This window comes from Fistularia commersonii, chromosome 22 (genome assembly GCF_037954325.1).
Source record: "Fistularia commersonii isolate RoL2024-O1a breed Wild chromosome 22, RoL_Fcom_v1.0, whole genome shotgun sequence".
In the NCBI taxonomy this organism is placed as follows: Eukaryota; Metazoa; Chordata; class Actinopteri; order Syngnathiformes; family Fistulariidae; genus Fistularia; species Fistularia commersonii.
Genome location: NC_141305.1, coordinates 83,414 through 102,500, shown reverse-complemented (window position 1 = coordinate 102,500; position 19,087 = coordinate 83,414). Strand labels below are relative to the sequence as shown.

The following is a 19,087-nucleotide window of genomic DNA, read 5'->3' as shown; positions in this document are numbered from 1 at the left end:
GAGGTTAGAGGTCAGGAGGACTGAATATCTCCAGCAGAGAAGAACAAACAGTGGAAACATCCATCTGCAGGTTCAATATTGACCTGTCAGTCCGAACCCGGGGACGAGTCGACTCTGGCGGTGTTTGCAGAGTCATGGAAACAGCAGGGAGACGGGATCGTAGGCGGCGCCGCGAGCGTTCTGCTGAGGTTCTGCAAGAACTCTTGCACCTTCACGAAACAGGAAATGACCTCAAAGCAAATGAAAAGCTTTCATAGGAGGAGAATATTTCAAGCAATTTCCCCCTCGGGGATCAATTAAGTATTCTGATTCTGATTGTGATTCGGAACCCAAGGCTCTCACAACATGCAGAACATGCAGAACATGGAGAACATGCAGAACATGCAGAACATGGAGAACATGGAGAATATGGAGAAAATAGAGAACATAGAGAACATGGAGAACATGGAGAACATTGAGAGCATGGAGAACATGGAGAACATAGAGAACATGCAGAACGTAGAGAACATGCAGAACATGGAGCACATAGAGAACATGGAGAGCATGGAGAAAACGTACTCAGCGAACGTCCCAGCGGTCGCACGTTCCTGCAGGTTCCTCCTCCACAACATCAGGAAGATCCACAGATTCCTCACAGAAGATACGGTGCAGATACTCATCCAGGCTCTAGTCATCTCTGGTCCAGACTACTGCGCCTCCTTCCTTGCCGGTGACCCAGCGGTGACCATCAGGCCTCTGGAGCTTCTCCAGAAAGCGGCAGCCCTCCTGATGTTCAACCGCCCCAAGTTCTCCCACACACTCCCCTTCTGATGTCCTTCACCGGCTGCTGGTAGCCGCCAGCATCAAGTCCAAGACCCTGGTGCTCGTCTACCGGCCGGTGAACGGGACGGCCCGTCTTATCTCCAGGATCAGGTCCAGCCACATGTTCCTACCCGTCCCCTCCGATCCGCCACCTCTGGGCGACTGTCCACCCATCACTCGGAGCTCGGATCTTCTCGGTCTCGGCTCCTCGGTGGTGGAAGGAACTCCTGGAAAAGGTCAGAACAGCAGGTCGCTGCCCATCTTCCACCGTGAGCTGAAAACATACGTCTTCATCAAGCACTAGCACACTAGTCACACTTAGACCCCCAAAAGAAAAAAGAAAAAAGACAAAGAAATGAATGTATGTATATGGTTTTGAGATGGTTATTTGGTGGAGTTGTGACTTCTGAAGAACGACTACTGGGACTTCGGATCTTCAGTCATTGAATTGCAATTTTCGTGAGTTGCTTTGGATAAAAGCGTCTGCTAAATGTCTGGAATGTCATGTGACGTCCTCGCCGGAGGCCTCGGCGAGGCCTGTTCAGGAGCGACGAGGGAACTCTGTGTGTTTCATCTCCAGGCTTCCAGAGCGGCTGAAGGTGGAGCCTCAGAGCAGCTTCAGGGAGGCGGAGCCTAACTCCTGCGTCCTCACACACACATCGTTCTTCTCATCCTTCTCCAGGTCACCATCGCTCGAGGAGCAGACGGCTTCGGCTTCACCATCTGCTCCGACTGTCCCGTGCGAGTCCAGGCCGTCGACCCAGGTGAGCCCATTCACACACACACTCACCCGCTCATAGTCATTCACACACACACACACGTTCACATAGACATCCTTCCATCCATTCACACACATCCTTCCATGCATTCACACACATCCTTCCATGCATTCACACACACACACACACACACACACACACACACGCACACTCACCCGCTCATAGCCGATAACTCACACACACCCGTTCACATAGACATCCATCCATTCACACACACACACCTGTTCACATAGACATCCATCCATCCATTCACACACATCCTACCATGCATTCACACAGACACAGACACACAGACAGACACACAGACAGACAGACAGACAGACACACACACACACACACACACACACACACACACACCGACATTCACCCATTCATAGCCATTTACTCACACACACACACATTCACATATACATCCATCCATTCACACACATACATTCAGCCATTCATATCAATTCACTCACACACATTCACCTACACATCCATCTGTTCACACACATGTTCACCCACTCACATACACAATCACCAATTCACACACACTCACCTATTCATTTCCATTCACTCACACACACATTCACCTACACATCCATCCACTCACATACACGTTCACCTGTTCACTCACATTCATCCAATCATTTCCATTCTCACACACGCACACGCACACACACACACATCTACCCAATCACACATACATTGACCCATTCACATTATTCACTCACACACACACCCATTCACCCACTCACATACACATCCATCCATTCACACACACTCACACATGGATGGAGGCGGAGCTGCCATTGGAGGTCGTGTGACCTTGGGTGTCCGGCCCAAGGTCACTGCAGCACTCGGACCCGAGGACCCGGAAGGCAACCTTCAGCCGCTGATCCAGATCTTCTGTTCCTGACCTTCGAGTCCTTTGAGAAGTCGAGATGAGATGTTTTCCAGGTGGGACCCGAGAAGGTCCGGCTCCAGCTCCTGGTCTGCTCCTCGTCTGGACGTCAGGAGGCCGACGGAGTGAACGTCTGCCGCTAAAATCGACATCTCCGATTGGACAGCGGCCACCGGGAACAAACAGCCGGCCTGTCCTGATTGGCTGGTGTCTGTCCGCAGGAAGCCCCGCCTACCGGTCCGGTCTCCTGCAGGGGGACGCCGTCTTGCAGCTCAACGGACTTCCTGTGGAGACGTGGAAGTGCTGCGACCTGGCACAGGCCATCAGGTGAGCCGACCCCCCGGTGCCCCCCCACGACCTCCGGTGCCCTCCGACCCCCCGGTGCCCTCCGACCCCCCCGGCGCCCTCCGACCCCCCCGGCGCCCTCCGACCCCCCCGGTGCCCTCCGACCCCCCCGGCGCCCTCCGACCCCCCCGGCGCCCTCCGACCCTTGGGGCCCCTCTGACCCTCGGCGCCCCTCCGATCCCGACTCCAGCAGTCTTCTGTTCTGTGTGTCTGCCAGGAGCTGCCAGGCCCATGTGGTCCTGGTGGTCTGGAGGGCGCCCCCCCCCGAGGCCGGGGGCTGCGAGGTGACCCCCGCCCCGCCGGTTCTCGGCCAGGTGAGTCAGCAGATCATAGCCGTCCTCCCCCCTCCCGTCGGTCTCGGTCGGCGGACGTCCGACCGCGGCCGCGACGCCACGGATCTTCTTTGTGTAACGAGGACCGAAATGTGCCTCAGGCGGCCGCCAGCAAGCTGCTGCCTCAGCCCGCCTGCGGCAAGCGTGGACGCCGCCAGCGCCAGAGGTCGGGGGTCCGGTCCGGCCTGGGAGCTCTGGGGTCCCTGTGGAGGGACCGGGGGGACCGGGGAGACCGGGGGGACCGGGGCGAGGACCGGGGCGACTGGGGGGAGGACCTGGAGACGAGCGGCGCCGCGCTCAGAGGCGCCCGGCTGACGTCGTCAGGCGGAGACAACTACATCATCCTGTCGCCCGTGGACTCGGGGGAGCAGGTGAGCGTGAGGGACCTTCGGCCGGTCCGACCCTAACCCTAACCCTGACCCTGACCCTTACCCTGACCCTAACCCTGACCCTAACCCTAACCCTAACCCTAACCCTGACCCTGACCCTAACCCTGACCCTAAACCTGACCCTGACCCTGACCCTTACCCTGACCCTAACCCTGACCCTAACCCTAACCCTGACCCTGACCCTAACCCTGACCCTAACCCTGACCCTAACCCTAACCCTAACCCTAACCCTGACCCTGACCCTAACCCTGACCCTAAACCTGACCCTGACCCTGACCCTTACCCTGACCCTAACCCTGACCCTAACCCTAACCCTGACCCTGACCCTAACCCTGACCCTAACCCTGACCCTTACCCTGACCCTAACCCTGACCCTAACCCTAACCCTGACCCTGACCCTAACCCTGACCCTAAACCTAACCCTTACCCTGACCCTGACCCTGACCCTTAACCTAACCCTGACCCTAAACCTAACCCTTACCCTGACCCTGACCCTGACCCTAACCCTGACCCTGACCCTAACCCTAACCCTGACCCTGACCCTGACCCTGACCGTAACTCTAACCCTGACCCTGACCCTAACCCTGACCCTGACCCTGACCCTGACCGTAACTCTAACCCTGACCCTGACCCTAATCCTAACCCTGACCCTGACCCTGACCCTAACCCTAACCCGGACCTGCTTCTCCTTCCGCTCCACGACAAACCTTCTGTGGTGTTCCAGCTGGTGCAGCCCTTCTACCAGGACGGGACCCGGACCTTCGGTACGTCCGCCGATTATCGATCGCTCGTCTTGACCGTCTGAAAGTCCGCCCGTCTGATCGGCGCGTGGGTCGGCAGGTCGCCTCTACCAGACCCACCCCGGGAGGGGTCACGACCTCCTCTGCGACCCCCGGCCGGCGCCGGCCCAGGTCCCGTGCGGCGCCGGCACCCTGCCGCCGCTCTCTGCCTCCGTGCTGCCCAGTAACTACGGCAACTACCAGAACTGCACCATCGTCCAATCACATCTGCCCTCCTGCGGCGGCTACGGGACCTACATCCCGCCGCCGCCCAAGACTCTCATCTTCCCCGTCTTTGTCCAGGTCAGAGTCCATGTCTTTCAAAGCTAGAGGCTTCATCATGTCAGCCTTCACACACCTTTGTTTGTGAGGGAAGGATGTTTGAAGGACGGAGACCTCCTTCCATCCATGTTTGAAGGATGTTTGAAGGACGGAGACCTCCTTCCATCCATGTTTGAAGGATGTTTGAAGGACGGAGACCTCCTTCCATCCATGTTTGAAGGATGTTTGAAGGATGTTTGAAGGAGGGAGACCTCCTTCAAACATCTCGATCATTGCCCTGTAGGTTCAGGGCCACCAAGCAAACCTGAACCTGACAGAAGAGCAAGTCATCTCCAATGTCCTGAAGGTCCTGCAGCATAAAGCCCATGGTGTGCAGACACAGAGTTCACAGACCTGATCAGAAAGGAACTTGAGAGGGACAGGAGATTATTATTATTATCATGAATTAATTAATAGTTACTAATAGTTATTATCATATTATGATGATTATTGCTATTATTGTGAGTGATGGCATCCATCCATCCATCCATCCATCTATCTATCTATCTATCTATCTATCTATCTATCTATCTATCTATCTATCTATCTATCTATCTATCTATCTATCTATCTATCTATCTGTCTATCTGTCTATCTGTCTATCTGTCTGTCTGTCTATCTGTCTGTCTGTCTGTCTATCTATCTATCTATCTATCTTCTACTGCTTATCCTGGGTGGGGTCCCAGGGGCAGCAGCTGTGGTCCAGACCTCCCTCTCCCTGGACACCTGTTCCAGCCCTTGTGGGGATCCCGGTCCTTCTGGCCGGTCCTGGTCCTCCCCGGTCAGGTGCTCCAGGAGGAGCGTCCAGGAGACTCCCTGAGCCTCCTCTCCACGAGCTCTGAGCTCCTCTTCCTATCTCCCAGGGAGAGCCGGGACACCCGAGGAGCGATTCAGCTTGAAAAGGCGAAGCCCCGTCTTCGCCGCTGCCGTTGCGCCGCCGCCTCCCGTTCTGTCCTTCGCTTAGTCTTGAACGAGAGCCCGGGACACCCGAGCTTCTCCGCTCGACCTCCTCCTCGACCCGGAGAGGGACGTTTGGAGGTGCCGATCCTCATCCCGACCGCAGGTCGAGCTCACACGAAACCAGCAGAACCTCCGGTCAGACCATCATCTCCAGCATCCCTGAGTAGACATTTGAGGAGTGAGATCTCCTGAGGTCGGAGCACATCCTCCGACCCCCCTTTTATAACCGCATTGGCACACGGGTCGGTCAGAGCCCGAGCCCCGACCCGAAGGCCACCCTCTCGTCCACTGGGTGTCGAACCCTCGGGGGGCAAATCCAGAGCGGAGAAGAGTCCGACTCCTCTGCAGAGGCTGGAAGAAGGCCTGGCTTCCAGCTTCTGCAGAGGTCCGCCTCCAGGGCTACTGGCAGAGGCCAGTAGTCCAGAACCCCTCAGGCTGGTGCACCAGCTCAGGAACCTTCCCTCTTGCTGAGCAGAAGGTGGCCATAACATCTGCTGCTGGACGTGTCTCCTCACAGCCGCTGGACGTCTGCAGCCTCGAGAGACGCCTGCTGATGTCCGAGAAGATGATCCTCCACCAGGGAGACCTGCTGCCCGCTAAGGTGGTGCACACTCACACACACACACACACAAACACACACACACACACACACACACACACACACACACACACACACACACACACTTATACACACACACTTATACACACACACACTTATACACAGTCAAGGTGTTTCCTGCTCCTTCCGTTGACATGCAGAGATGTTCCAGTTTTTCATGGAGCCGTGAGAAGCAGGTTCATCAAATGAAGATATCTGTAGTTTGAGGTAGAAACTTCATGTCAGGAAACTCCCATAACCTTTGGTCTGGAGGCCTGAAGGAGCAGACCATCAAGTCATCAGCTGCTCCTTCATGGTCACTACGGAGACGCACTGAGTTATATCACCGAGAAGTACTGTGTTGAAAGTCCATCCCACAGTGTGTGTATGTGTGTGTGTGTGTGTGTGTGTGTGTGTGTGTGTGTGTGTGTGTGTGTGCGTGTGTGTGTGTGTGTTACAGGTTACAGTCTTGATCTACAGTGACTTCCTGTTACTGACCCGAGAAGATGAGGTTGGACATTGTAACGTCCTCCAAAGTCCGGTGCACCTGAACACCCTGCAGCTTCGAGAAGGTAGCTCCTGCTTATGGTGGCTGCTCTGATGATGGAGTGTGCGTGCGTGTATGTGTGTATGTGTGTATGTGTGTGTGTGTGTGTGTGTGTGTGTGTAGGGTTGTTACTGACCCCCCCGGCGTCTGTGCGTCCTCAGTGGCGTCGGAGCCTCGCCTGATCTACTTCCTGCAGGACGCCCAGGGCTGCTGCCGCCTGCTCTTCAGCCTGGAGGCCTTCAGCATGGAGCAGAAGATGCGAGTCACCCTCTGTCTCCACGACAACATCCGGCAGCCGCTGGTCGCCATAGAGACGGGACGCGGCCAGCAGGTACGGACCTCCTTGTCCGGAGGTCATGGGTAGACATTCTTGTGGCCCTCCTGATCTTCACGGTGTTCCATGTGTCGCAGAGCCCCCCCCTCCCTCCGGACTTCGGGCTCCTCTCTCTCCGCGACCCCCCCGCCGACCCCTTCGGGACCCCCCCCTTCCCGGCCTCCTCCCCCCCGCTGAGGAGCCCCGTGTGGAAGGAGCGAGAGCAGGGGGAGGGGGAGAGCGCCTCGGAGAGCTGGGAGGGCGTCCGGGGCCAGGGGCCCCCGGCCGGACCCCCCCGCACCCCCAAGGAGGAAGAGGACAGCGACCGGGAGGACCGGACGGACCGGAGGGACCGGAAGGACCGGGAGGACCGGGAGGACCGGGAGGACCGGAGGGACCGGGAGCCCGGCGGCGGCCTCAGACCAGCAGGTCAGGGGGGTCCTCTCCGGGGGGTCGGCGGCCCCGCGGACACTTTGACAGCAGCTTCCTGGTTGCAGGCCTGCGGCGCTCGCTCTCCGAGGGCTCCCTGCTGCAGGAGCCTCGCTCGCCCCGCTTCCTGTCCGACAGCACCATCTACCGGCGGCCCCCGACCTTTGACCCCCGCTTTCCGCACCTCACGCCGCTTCTGCTCGATGGCTCCAAGGTAGCGTCCGCCGCCCTCCGTCTCGGCCCGCCGCAGTCCAGCCCGCTTTGACCTTCTGCTCGTTTCTCCAGGATGCAGCGTTCAGGAACCATCTGAGGTGGACCGGAAGGAACCTGTATGTTCTCGCAGCCCCTCCCCATGGCGTGAATCTAAGCTCCCATCCCTTCCATAGCCATAACGTCCCGTCTCCTCCCTCAGGGCCGCCGACGTCCGCAGCCGCCTGGCGTTCCTCCGCAGAAGGAGGAGCATCTGTCACGGCAACAGCCTGGAGAAGGCCATGAGGAACAACAGGTGCTCCGCCTTCTGCTCCGGTCCAAACGCCTCACCGCCGTCCCTCCCTGTGGCCTCCTATCTGCCGAGGGTCCACGGCTGAACCCGGTACCTCTCCTTTGTTTTCCAGACCTCCTCCAGCAGAGGTCCAGAGGTGGGCAGAGAGTCTGGAGCTCCTCCTGGCCAATCAGTGTGAGTGTCCAGCTTATAGTAACCAATCGGCAGCGAGGGGCAGGGCGACGGCCGCCGCCGACTCTTCTCTCTTCTCTTGGTCTCCCTGTTGGTCAGATGGTCTGGCCGTATTCCGTCACTTCCTGCGGTCGGAGTTCAGCGAGGAGAACCTGGACTTCTGGTTGGCCGTGGAGAGATTTAAGACGCAGCCGCCCAGCAAGATGGCCGCCGGGGCCGCCAAGATCCACCGGGAGTTTTTGTCCACGTCCGCGTCCAGACAGGTACCCTCTGTCGGCGACGGCGAGGACTCCTCGCTCGGCATGTTCTCCGGTCACGTAAGGTCTTCTCCGTCTCAGGTCAACCTGGACTCCTCCGTTCGAGAATCCACCAATCGGAGCCTGCGCCTGGGGGTCGGCCCCGCCTCCTTCCAGCCGGCCCAGGAGCAGATCTTTGCTCTGATGGAGACGGACAGCTACCCTCGCTTCCTCCGGTCCCACCTCTATACTCAGCTGGCCAATCAGAAGACCGCCGGGCCCTTGGGCCAATAGGGAGGGGCAGGGGGCGGAGCCAACCAACGCCACCCGCAACTGTCCTGCGATGCACCACTTCCAGCCTTCAGAGCCGAGTCGACGGGACGTTTCCACGTGTTCTCGGCGGACCTTCTGACCCTCCACCTGACCACGCCTCCTCGTCCACCCAAGAAGGGAGAGGAGCCGTCAAACTCACGGGACACGTCTGACCTCCACGAAGGTTAGTGTCCAACCATCGCTCCTCAAAGACCACCGGGATGTCTGGACCATCAACCCGCCCAACCTTCTAGAGCCTCAGAAGCGGTCTGATCCACGCTGACTCCAAGGTCACTCAGAGGTCATCGGTTCGGGCACCATGGAAACCTGCTGGCTTTGACGTCATCCTGAAATAACATCTTATTCTTCTACCTTTCTAAACCCAATTCAACCCGTACATCAAGATGGCCATCTGACTCAGGAGGTCAGAGGCTCAAAACCCTTCTGTCCACAAACCGTTGCTTTGCTTGAAACCAAATATAGCGATGCAATGAGAACCTGGAGGGACCTGGAGATGGAAGGGAGGAGGTGGCAGATAAATAGCACTGACACAGGAGACCTTGTAAATGACTTTTATTTTCTGCACTGGATCTTCAGCCGCCGACCCTCAGACGTTCGTCTCCCCGAGATGAAGACGTCTCCTCAGCCGGCCAGGACGTGTTTGACGAACTCGGTGTAGTTGATGTGTCCGTTGGCGTCCTCCTGGCCCGCCATCAGTCGGTCCACCTCGTCCTCTGTCATCTTCTCGCCCAGCGTGGCGAGGACGTGGCGGAGCTCCGCCCCCATCACCGTCCCGTTGCCCTCTTTGTCAAAGACCCTCAGACCCTCCACGAAGTCCTCAAAGTTCCCCTGCTCTTTGGCTCGCGCCACGTGCTGCAGCATAGGCAGGAAGGTGTCGAAGTCCAGCAGCTTGGAGTGGAGCTCCTCGGCTTTGGGCCGACCCAGCAGCTTCAGCACGTCGTCGTTGGTGGGGTTGTGACCCAGAGCTCTCATCACGTCTCCGCACTGGGCGAAGGTGATCTTCATCTCCCCCGCCGGCGTCTCGTCGAACAGCGTGAAGGCGTCCCGGAACTCCTCGATCTGGTCGGGGGTGAACTCCACCACGACGCTCTTCAGGTCCACCTCCGGCGGCTTGGTCTCCGGCTCCGCCGGTTTGGGCGGGGGAGCCGGCTCCTCCTTCTTCGCCTCCACCTTCTTCACCTCCGTCTTCTTAGCCTCCACCTTCTTCGGAGCCATGGTGCAGAGCGGCGGGCGGCGGGCGGACGCCGGCTTTATGGCAGCGCGGCGAGCGAGGGCGAGCGAGGGAGAGCGAGAAGACCAAAGATGGAAGAAACCAGGAATAGAAGCTCAGGAGGAGATAAGGGCTCTCGTGTCTGATAATGGCACCGGGCTGAGCTCTGGGCCACCTGGGTTCTGAGAACACTGGACCACGAGGCCCCAGGAACCCCAGGAACCCCAGGAACCCCAGGAACCCCAGCGATCGGCAGGACCGTGGAACCACTGTGGTCAAACAGAAACGTGAGGACCTTTGAGGGACGCTCTGCCGACCAAGAAAACATGACCCGAACCTCCTCGGTTTCATAACTGCTCCGTTTGTCACGGTCGCAGTTCGATGGAGTTCCAAGCCAGGAGCAGAACCCGGGACCTCCTCCTCCTCGGACCCAAAAGGAGGTCCTGAGCTGCCGGTTGTATCTTGATTGTCCTCCACCCTTTGAACAGGTTTTAACAACTGATTTTCTTCACCGCTTCGTTCCTTCATGTAACGAGTCAGCTTTAACCTTGTATTGTTCCTAGAGCGTCGCTTCTTCTCTCCTTCACCCCTCATGTAGTCCTTTAGGACCTTCTCTGGATCCTCGCATTCGGACGCTCCCCAGGAGTCCGAAATGTCCCGGCTGTAGATTTTCTGTTTCTTGTCGTGAAAATAAAGGTTGGCTCGTTGTTCTGACCTTGGTCTGCAGCTGAAGGTCAGAGATCTTCCTCACCCCAGGAGACACGTCGACAGCTCCGAAGGTCGTTCCTCCTCAGCGGGTTATTTCTGTCCGTGACCTTTGACCCCTCAGACATGGAAACTATCCGTTTGCGTCCTTAACATTCCTCTGTGATGAGCCCTCCCCCGTCCCATGGGTCGGAGTAGATGGTCCATGTCCTGTTCCTGCTCGCCACACAGAGCTCTGCTGAGGAGAAAGGATGAAGAACCAGGTTCTTCAGAGCGAAGGTGGAACCGAGAGCAGGCGCTGCCACCAGAGGGCGCTGTGGAGACATCTTCTGGGCACGGAGGGACGCGCATGATGGACTCTGGTTTCACCTTGGAGCTCCTGCTGGATCCTGCTGTGTGTGTGTGTGTGTGTGTGTGTGTGTGTGTGTGTGTTTGAGGCAGAAGGTCACAACCGCAGTCTGATTCACGTTGATCTGAGTTTGATAACTTGCTCTTAAACAAGTGATTATATTAACACACACACACACACACACACACACACACACACACACACACACACAGCTATTCTTTGAAGAACCCTGAGGTTCCTCAGACCTGCTTTGAGAACCTCCAATGAATCTCCAGCTTGGGTTATTTCACTGCTTTCATTCATCTTCGATAGTGTGTGTGTGTGTGTGTGTGTGTGTGTGTGTGTGCAGGACTGAATAGAGCCAAACAATGCAGGAATGTGTGTGTGTGTGTGTGTGTGTGTGTGTGTGTGTGTGTGTGTGTGTGTGAGCAGACTAGGACTTGGACGCCTCTCTTTGGTTGCTATAGTAACCATGATGTAAGCCCTGGGAGTAGGGGTAGGCCCCTCTGCCTTTCATTCATTATGTGTTTAAGTGTGTGTGTGTGTGTGTCTATGTGTGTGTGTGTGTGTGTGTGTGTGTGTGTGTGTGTGTGTGTGTGTGCGTGTGCCTCAGGCAACTCAGCCGACAGGCTGCAAGTTGGAAGGAGAAGCAGGAGAAGCAGGAGAAGCAGCAGACGCTGGGAGGAAGGAAGGCAGAGGTGAAGTTTCTTTCTCTTCGTTCATCTTTTCAAACTTCTTCTCTCCGAGAGATTCTGCTTCCGTTTCCCTGTGTGTGTGTGTGTGTGTGTGTGTGTGTGTGTGTGTGTGTGTTTTTGCGTGCATGTTTTTCCAAACGGGAGGAGAAGAGGCTGAAGAGAACATTTGGAAGAAGAACTGATAAAGGTTGAACGCTCTCTGTTTGTTTTGGTTTTGTCGGAATGATGATGAAGAGGACCTCCAACCTTCTCCCAGGTCAGTTCATCAGCTGGAATTTGTTCTGGGAAAGATCACGTATGGAACAGGAACCGGGGAGGGGGGGTCACACACCCTGACCTTTGACCTTCTCGGACGAAGGAAAGGTTTCTTCACACGGCAGAAGATCCGGATCAGAACAGATACATGATGCCAGCGGGTGACGGCGTCAAAGGTCTCGCATCCAGTCGTCATTGGTGGGATCTCAGCGGCTGGCGTTTGGTAGCGAGAGCAGGGAGCAGGAGCAGGAACATCTAGACAGGCGGAGATGGAGGTGCAATCTGGACGGCAGAGGAACGAAGGAAAGAATACGTAAGGAGCCCACGGGGAACGACCAGGCTACGGGGACTGGAGATGAAGAAGGTGTAGGAGTTTCAGTAGCGAGGATCAACGGGCCAGAGCAACGGAGAGGGTGGAGAAGAGGTGGAGGAACATCTGGAGCCGGTGGAGAAAAGAAGAAAGGGAAAGGTGTAGAGGGCAGAAGTGAGAGCAGCCGTGGCTTTGGAGACGCTGAAGACGAGACAGGAGGCAGAGCCGGAGATGTGGAGGTTCCTCTTCGGGAGCCAGGAGGGTGGAGAGGACGGGGAAGGAGTCCATCAGAGGGACGACACACGTCAGAAGTTCTGGAGATAAAGTCACACGGTTTGGACGAGCAGAGGAGGGATGTTGAGGTTGGATCTGCCAGGCGGGTCTGGAGGGAGACCGGAGAGCTTTGGAAGGAGGCCACGAGGACAGGGAGGTAGATGGTCGGACGGAGGCTGGGGATTGGTCGCGGCGTCCGAACCGGCCGAAAGAAGACGACGATTCCACATGGTTCGGCTTCGTCCTCGTACGAGGACACCTCCTCCGACGCCGGCGTGAACATCTGGCGGCCCCGAGCTCATCTTTCTCAGATACGAGCAGAGCTGTGTGACGGCGAGGCCCTGCCGGGAGGCCAGGCGGCTGTTCTGACCCTGTTGAAGATGGTTGTGGTCCTGACCACCTTCAGATCCCACAGTGACAGACGTCTTCTTGTGATCCCTCAGGAAGCCCCTCCCACTGATGACATCATCAGACTTCCTCTCGTCACCCCCGCGGACCAACGATGGCCGACCGGAAGCTCTCCAGCTCCTCCGCCTTCGCCTCTTCTTCTCCCGGACGAGGTCGCCGGAACCCCGGTTCTCCGGCTCGGTCCGGATCCGAAAGCTCGAGTCCAGGTCTCAGTGCGCTCAGGACTCTGGGGGGCCCGGTCCCCCCGCTGGCGGGTCCGGGTCCGGGTCCAGACGAGGGCTCTGCCAGACCACGAGGTAACAGCCTCGGCTCCAGACTCAGAGCTGCTGCTTCTGGTAGGAAGGTAAGGCCGTCTTGCGAATCCCGGTCCACCAGCCGCCGCCACCCGGCGCCAGGACGGTTCTGCCCTCAGTCGGGCCTCTCAAGAATCTCGGGGCTCACTTTGTGTCCGTGCGCTTCCGTCTCACCATCTAGCACCGTCGTGGTCGGCAGGAGGAGCCGGACGCTCTGCTGGACCTGATCCTGGAGTCTCAGGCCCAGAGACTGGAGGACCAGAGAGCCAGCCTGAGCCTTCTGCCGGACCCGGGACCTTCTGCCGTTTGTGGGACCTGCAGCTGCGAGCGGCCAGATCTGGACTTCTACTGCATGCTGATCCACTTCCAGGTACCCGTCTCGTCGTTCCCCCCGCCTTTTCGGGACTTTCGCCGAGTGTCGGCCTGACCGGTCCGTCTGCAGTCTGACAGGATGGAGGACCAGAGATGTCCCCTCCCAGACCCGGACTCAGCGGCCGGTCCTGATTCAGAAGACCGTGAGAACTTCTTCGGCTTGATTCAGAGGATCCAGTCCAGGCGGATGGATGAACAGCGAGCGCCGCTGACGCACACGTGCAGCTCCGCTCCCGCCAGTCCTCGCCACGGCCAATGACCCGGGTCTACCCGGACCGGGTCTCGGACCTGGAGCCGTCTGTTCCTTTCATGAGAGGAACCTTTTAGAACAGAGCCTCCTCTCCAATCGCTTGATCTCCATTGGAGAGCTTGGACCCAAAAGCATCATCATTATTCTCCGGCCCCTAGTCCTGGTCCCGATCCAGATCCAGATCCCCGTTTCCTGTTTCCCGGTCCTCTCAGGGCCCCGGTCCGACCCGGAGCGCCGAGCAGGGACACGACCTGCTTCAACCTGCAAGAACCTGTTTTTTGGACAGGACTTGCTCTTCTTCAGTTTAGTGAAGAAACACGCGAGGAGGAACGAGAGCTTTCAAGATCTACAGCCGATCGCAGCTCCAGGACTCGGGTTTGTTTTCAGGAGTAAAATGACGGTGAAGAAGCCGGAGGAGATCGACCGAGGTCCGGTCGGTCGGACCTCCTGCCCAAGTGCACGCCAAGGTGAGTTCAACTCCTTCGGTGAGACCGGGAGTCGGTCTCACCAAGAACAAGGAAGCGCCTCACAATCCTGAAGACCTCGAGGACCCTGAAGACCTCCAGAACCCTGAAGACCTCCAGGACCCTGAAGACCTCCGGGACCCTTCCCGTCCACAGATCTCCTCCCTGGTCTTCCTCTGGTTTCGGTCGATCAACTAGCACGTCTGAGGTCTTGACAATAGGTTGCACGAACAGACCGCCGTTACGGTGAGGCGCCATCAGGTCAGATCCGCTCCTCGTGGTTCTGAGAGGAGCGACGGAAGGCGGACATTCGTGTTCCGTCACGGAGCCGCGGGACCGGATGTGTTTACAGCGACCGATGCATCCACTGATAACGAACACACGAATAAATAAACGAGAACAACGATCAGCAGAAGTCAACGATTTCGCTTGTCTGGTTTGCATCTTCACTGATTCCTAAAATCTACTACTTCCGGCGCTGTCTCGGGCGGCTGCCTGCCAGAGTTTCTCCTCACCTTAGTGTCTCTTTTTCCTAAATTCTCTACTTCTATTTTTCTATTTACTTCTTCTTGCTTTAGTAACTATTAAGTTAGTTGAATTTACCAAAACAAGAGATGTAGCTCGATTCGCTATTTCTTGTTTTCGTGGTGCTTGGAGCACTTTTTTCAAGTCGGATCCCGGTTCAACGGCTCCATTGTTTCCACCTGGGATCAGCTGATGGAGCTGAGATGCAGCGGCGGGATGGGGGAGAGGCACGAAATCCTGAAGGAGCTACGGAGGAAATACCGGGGCTGCAGAGCCGGGAGGAGACGGGAGCTGAGGAAGAGGAGATACAGACCGTATCTCCCCTCCATTGTGATGGGAAACGTGAGATCGCCGGGCAACACGTTGGAGGAGCTAACGGCACTCACACGGAGCGACGGTGTGTTTCGTGAGGCCTCGGTGTTGTGCTTCACAGAGACTTGGCTGAACAGCAACATACCGGACTCTGTGGTGAGTTCACCCGGCTGCGAGGAGACCGGAGGTGTGCCGGCAGCGGCAAGAGGAAAGGAGGAGGTGTCGCTGTGTTTGTAAACAAGGTTTGCAACCCCGGACACATCACGGTGAAGGAGCGTGTGTGCAGCCCGGACATCGAACTGTTGGCAGTGAGTCTCCGGCCGTACTATCTGCCCAGAGTTTTCCCACACCATCATCATAACGGTTTACATCCCACCGTCTGCCGTTGCACCGCGGGCTAATGACGTCATCAGCTCAACGGTCGCAAGACTCCAGACTCAGCACCCCAGTGCCTTCATAGCATCTCTGGGGATTTCAACCACGCCACACTGTCATCTTCTCTGGCCACTTTCAAACACTTTGTGGACTGCAAGACTAGGGACAATAAAACCCTGGACCTCTCCCTGCTCTGGGCAGGGCAGACCACAACCTGGTCCACTTAAAGCCTCGCTATGTTCCTGAAGTCCAGCGGCAACCTGCGATCACCAGAACTGTCCGAAGGTGGTCACAGGAGGCAGAACTGACTCTTCAGGGATGCTTTGAGACGACTGACTGGGATGTGCTCTGCAAAGATCAGGGAGAGGACATTGAAAAACTTTCTGCCTGCATTACGGACTATGTGAACTTCTGCACGGACAACATCATCCCCACCTAGACGTTGTGTTGTTTCACAAATAACAAACCCTGGGTGACTAAGGACATTAAGGACACGCTGAACAGGAAGAAGGCGGCATTCAGGAGTGGAGATAAGGAGGAGCTGAAGAAGGTGCAGACTGAGCTGAGGGAGAAGATCGCAGAGGGCAAGGACAGTTACAGGAGAAAGCTGGAGAGCAAACTCCAGCAGAACAACATGAGGGAGGTGTGGGTTGAAAACCATCACTGGCCATGGAAAGCAAGGAAGCCAGATGATGGAAGGAGACCTGCACGAGGCCAACAAACTAAACCTGTTTTTCAACTGATTTGATGAAGGAGCCTCTACCCACCTTCCCTCCAGCTCCGCTCAGGACTTTCCTTCCCCTGCGCCCTCACCCCTCACCTCTAAGACTTTTCCCCCTCCCCCACGCACCTCTTCTGCTTCCCTGGACGATGTCTCGTTAACACCTCAGCCCTCCTGCCCCCACTGGGACTCTCTCCACCCCCTCCTGTCACCTTCACCGCTGAGGAGGTGAGGAGAGAGTTCAGTCGCCTTTGTCCCAGGAAAGCCGCCGGCCCTGACGGCCTTAGCCCCAGCGTGCTGAAAGGATGGGCCTCTCATTACATTACATTACATTACATTGCATTTGGCAGACGCTTTTTTCCAAAGCGACTTACAATAGAGGACATAGGGACTGCAAATACACTTGCAAATACACGATGCACAGGAAATATACAGAACAGTAAGCTTGGGTTAGTAAGTTTTTTTTTGTTTTTTTTGTTTTTTTGACGAAGACATACACAAACGTACACACACACACACACACACACACACACACACCGCATAGCCTAACTTGGTGCCTAACCTGATCTGGGGTATCAGCACAGTAAAAAGTCCTGAAAGAGAACAGTTTTTACCTGTAGATGATGCTCGTCCTGTTGCTTCTGGGAGTTTGTTCCACCACTGAGGAAGTAGAACTGAGAACAGTTTTGCCTGAGATCGCTTCGAGCGAGCAAAAGGTACTGCTAGTAGGTTTGTATCGGAGGAACGCAGCTCTCTGCCGGGAACATAAGGTCTTAGCATTTCGGTCAGATTTGCTGGACCTGTTCCTGAGGTGGTTTTGAATGCCAGGGTCAGGACCTTGTGCTTGATCCTGGCAGCTACTGGTAGCCAGTGCAACTGGATGAACAGAGGTGTAACATCAGCCCTTTTGGGTTGAGTGAATAAACTCTCAGCTGTGTGGGATCTTCACATACCTCTTTAACCTGAGCCTGATCCAGATGGTTGTCCCTGACCGGTGGAAAACCTCATGCCTGGTCCCAGTGCCCAAGAATAAGCATCCCAGCACACACAGCGACTACAGACCAGAGGCCCTGACATCACACGTCATGAAGTCGCTGGAGAGGCTCGTCCTGAGGCACCAGCCCCGGATAGGAGTGGAAGACGCCATCATCTTCCTGCTGCACAGAGTCTACACCCACCTGGAGGAGGCAGGAAGGACTGTGAGAGTCATGTTCTTTGACTTCTCCAGTGCTTTTAACACCATTCGACCTGCCCTGCTGAACAGGAAGCTCCTGGACATGCAGGTAGATGCTCCACTCGCGGCCTGGATCAACAACTACCTCACAGGTCGGCCGCAGTACGTGAGGCTGGGAAACATCACGTCGGACACCATTGTGAGCAGCAGGGGGCGCCGCAGGGGACGGTCTTGTCTTCCTTCCTGTTCACGCTCTACACCTCAGACTTCAGGTTCTCCTCGCAGTCCTGCCACCTGCAGAACTTCTCAGATGACTCTGCCATCGTGGGCTGCATCAACAGAGGCCAGGAGGAGGAGTACAGGAGCGTGGTGGACAGGTTTGTGGAGTGGTGTGGACTGAACCACCTGCAGCTCAATGTGTCTAAGACAAAGGAGCTGGATTTCGGGAAACAAAGGACCCACTTGAATCCGGTCACCATCAGGGGTACAGAAGTGGATATTGTGGACACCTATGAATACCTGGGTTTCCACTTGGACAATAAACTGGACTGGACCTTGAACACCAACGCCATCTTCAAGAAGGTGTCCGTTTTTGCGGCCTCCGCCACGGGACCGGACTTTGTTGTCCTGGTGTGTTCAGATGTGATCCAAGAAAAACATCAGCGCTGTCAGGAACTGTTTAAGCAATGAGTGGTTTATTAGAGGTCAAGAAATACACTTACGAGAATTCCCGGGCACGAGAATTCCCGGGCCGAAATGAATGTCACCCCGAGGGGTGTATTCACCCTCTCTAGACGTCCGCTGAGGCGCGTCCAGTCGGATGTGCAGATGAGGAGATTTCGGCCCCAGCCTCAGGGAGTGGCAGTAATTTATACCACTGTCTGGATGGTCAAAGTTTCTTCCTAATATGGAGTTGTTTTTCACACCCTTTGGAAGAGGTCAACTAGGTACCAGGCCGTGTCATGAACTGGGCCTCCAGGCCTTCTGGGAATCGTCATTGCTAGTGCATTGGGGGTGTTAGTGGAAAAATACAAAGTTGGGTGCACCTTCGCCATCACGTGATGCGTTCCCGCGCGTGAATCTCGCGCGAATTTTAACAGTTTTTGCAAGTAACACAGGAATTCTAATGTAAGGTAAGGAATTTTGCAAGTCCCTCTCTTGACGTGAGAATCCTCACGTCACACAAAATATAAACGTAGTGTGTAGAACAAAAGACTTCATGTTGTCCAAAAATATAAACTTAGTAGGTGATAAGAAGAACTACATGTCATATAAAATGTGAACTTGAGTGGAACGCAAAACCTGCTGGCCTTGTTACACATTTTTGTTTGATCAATGGTGCAGGGAAATTCTCCACTCGGCTCTCTGGCCTGGGCAGCCATTACGTGAGATAAGACATATACAATGTCAAAAGCGTAATACAATTTGATCGCGGTTTGGGATTTTAACAGTCCCTCTCTTGGTATGACAAAGTCACACCACACTCATTACAAAAAGTTTGACATGAATGTTAATAAAACTTGTGCTTTTGTGAGGCGTCGGTCTTGCACCGTGCGCTCTCGGTTGAACAACTGTGGTCTTTGTTCTTGATGATCTTTCTATCTCTTCCGACTCATCATCACCATCGGTGCACTCTGACTCTGTTATGCTCTCCATCTCACTGTGGGATGTACTC

The 19,087-nt window shown here is 56.0% G+C and overlaps 2 protein-coding genes and 1 pseudogene across 4 annotated transcripts in view; 2 read left to right on the top strand and 1 right to left on the bottom strand.

The window, feature by feature from the left end:
* LOC147221143 (regulator of G protein signaling 3-like) overlaps positions 1–10,643 on the top strand; it is a 16,397-nt gene extending 5,754 nt beyond the window's left edge. The window contains exons 8-23 of the mRNA XM_086169189.1: positions 1,484–1,565; positions 2,688–2,793; positions 3,029–3,125; positions 3,245–3,514; positions 4,257–4,296; positions 4,373–4,614; positions 6,110–6,193; positions 6,651–6,762; positions 6,899–7,068; positions 7,149–7,479; positions 7,548–7,693; positions 7,765–7,808; positions 7,892–7,984; positions 8,094–8,155; positions 8,252–8,415; positions 8,491–10,643. Coding sequence (XP_086025315.1) covers positions 1,484–1,565; positions 2,688–2,793; positions 3,029–3,125; positions 3,245–3,514; positions 4,257–4,296; positions 4,373–4,614; positions 6,110–6,193; positions 6,651–6,762; positions 6,899–7,068; positions 7,149–7,479; positions 7,548–7,693; positions 7,765–7,808; positions 7,892–7,984; positions 8,094–8,155; positions 8,252–8,415; positions 8,491–8,682 — 2,235 coding nt within the window. The 3' untranslated portion in view covers positions 8,683–10,643. The remainder of the gene's footprint in view (positions 1–1,483; positions 1,566–2,687; positions 2,794–3,028; positions 3,126–3,244; positions 3,515–4,256; positions 4,297–4,372; positions 4,615–6,109; positions 6,194–6,650; positions 6,763–6,898; positions 7,069–7,148; positions 7,480–7,547; positions 7,694–7,764; positions 7,809–7,891; positions 7,985–8,093; positions 8,156–8,251; positions 8,416–8,490) is intronic.
* Positions 9,257–9,936, bottom strand: LOC147221144 (myosin light polypeptide 6 pseudogene; annotated as a pseudogene). Its single transcript, XR_015107895.1, has one exon. The product of XR_015107895.1 is annotated as a myosin light polypeptide 6 pseudogene (transcript).
* Positions 10,644–11,066: 423 nt separating the features above from the next.
* LOC147221142 (uncharacterized) lies at positions 11,067–14,720 on the top strand. Of its 2 annotated transcripts, none has more exons than XM_086170032.1 (4): positions 11,067–11,683; positions 12,962–13,269; positions 13,401–13,589; positions 13,662–14,720. In XM_086170032.1, exons 2-4 carry the CDS (start codon positions 13,021–13,023, stop codon positions 13,848–13,850), a joined length of 627 nt encoding a protein of 208 aa, XP_086026158.1. In that variant the 5' UTR covers positions 11,067–11,683; positions 12,962–13,020; the 3' UTR covers positions 13,851–14,720. The 2 variants fall into 2 exon arrangements, with proteins under 2 accessions (XP_086026158.1, XP_086026159.1); XM_086170033.1 differs by lacking the exon at positions 11,067–11,683 and adding an exon at positions 11,797–11,936.
* Positions 14,721–19,087: the final 4,367 nt, after the last annotated feature.

Bases quoted from the DNA above. Each gene is read 5' to 3' on its own strand.
- LOC147221142 (XM_086170032.1), top strand. From the start codon at position 13,021: ATGGCCGACCGGAAGCTCTCCAGCTCCTCCGCCTTCGCCTCTTCTTCT. The intron at 13,270-13,400 runs GTAAGGCCGTCT...CTCACCATCTAG, and splicing joins CTGCTGCTTCTGGTAGGAAG to CACCGTCGTGGTCGGCAGGA. The intron at 13,590-13,661 runs GTACCCGTCTCG...GTCCGTCTGCAG, and splicing joins GCATGCTGATCCACTTCCAG to TCTGACAGGATGGAGGACCA.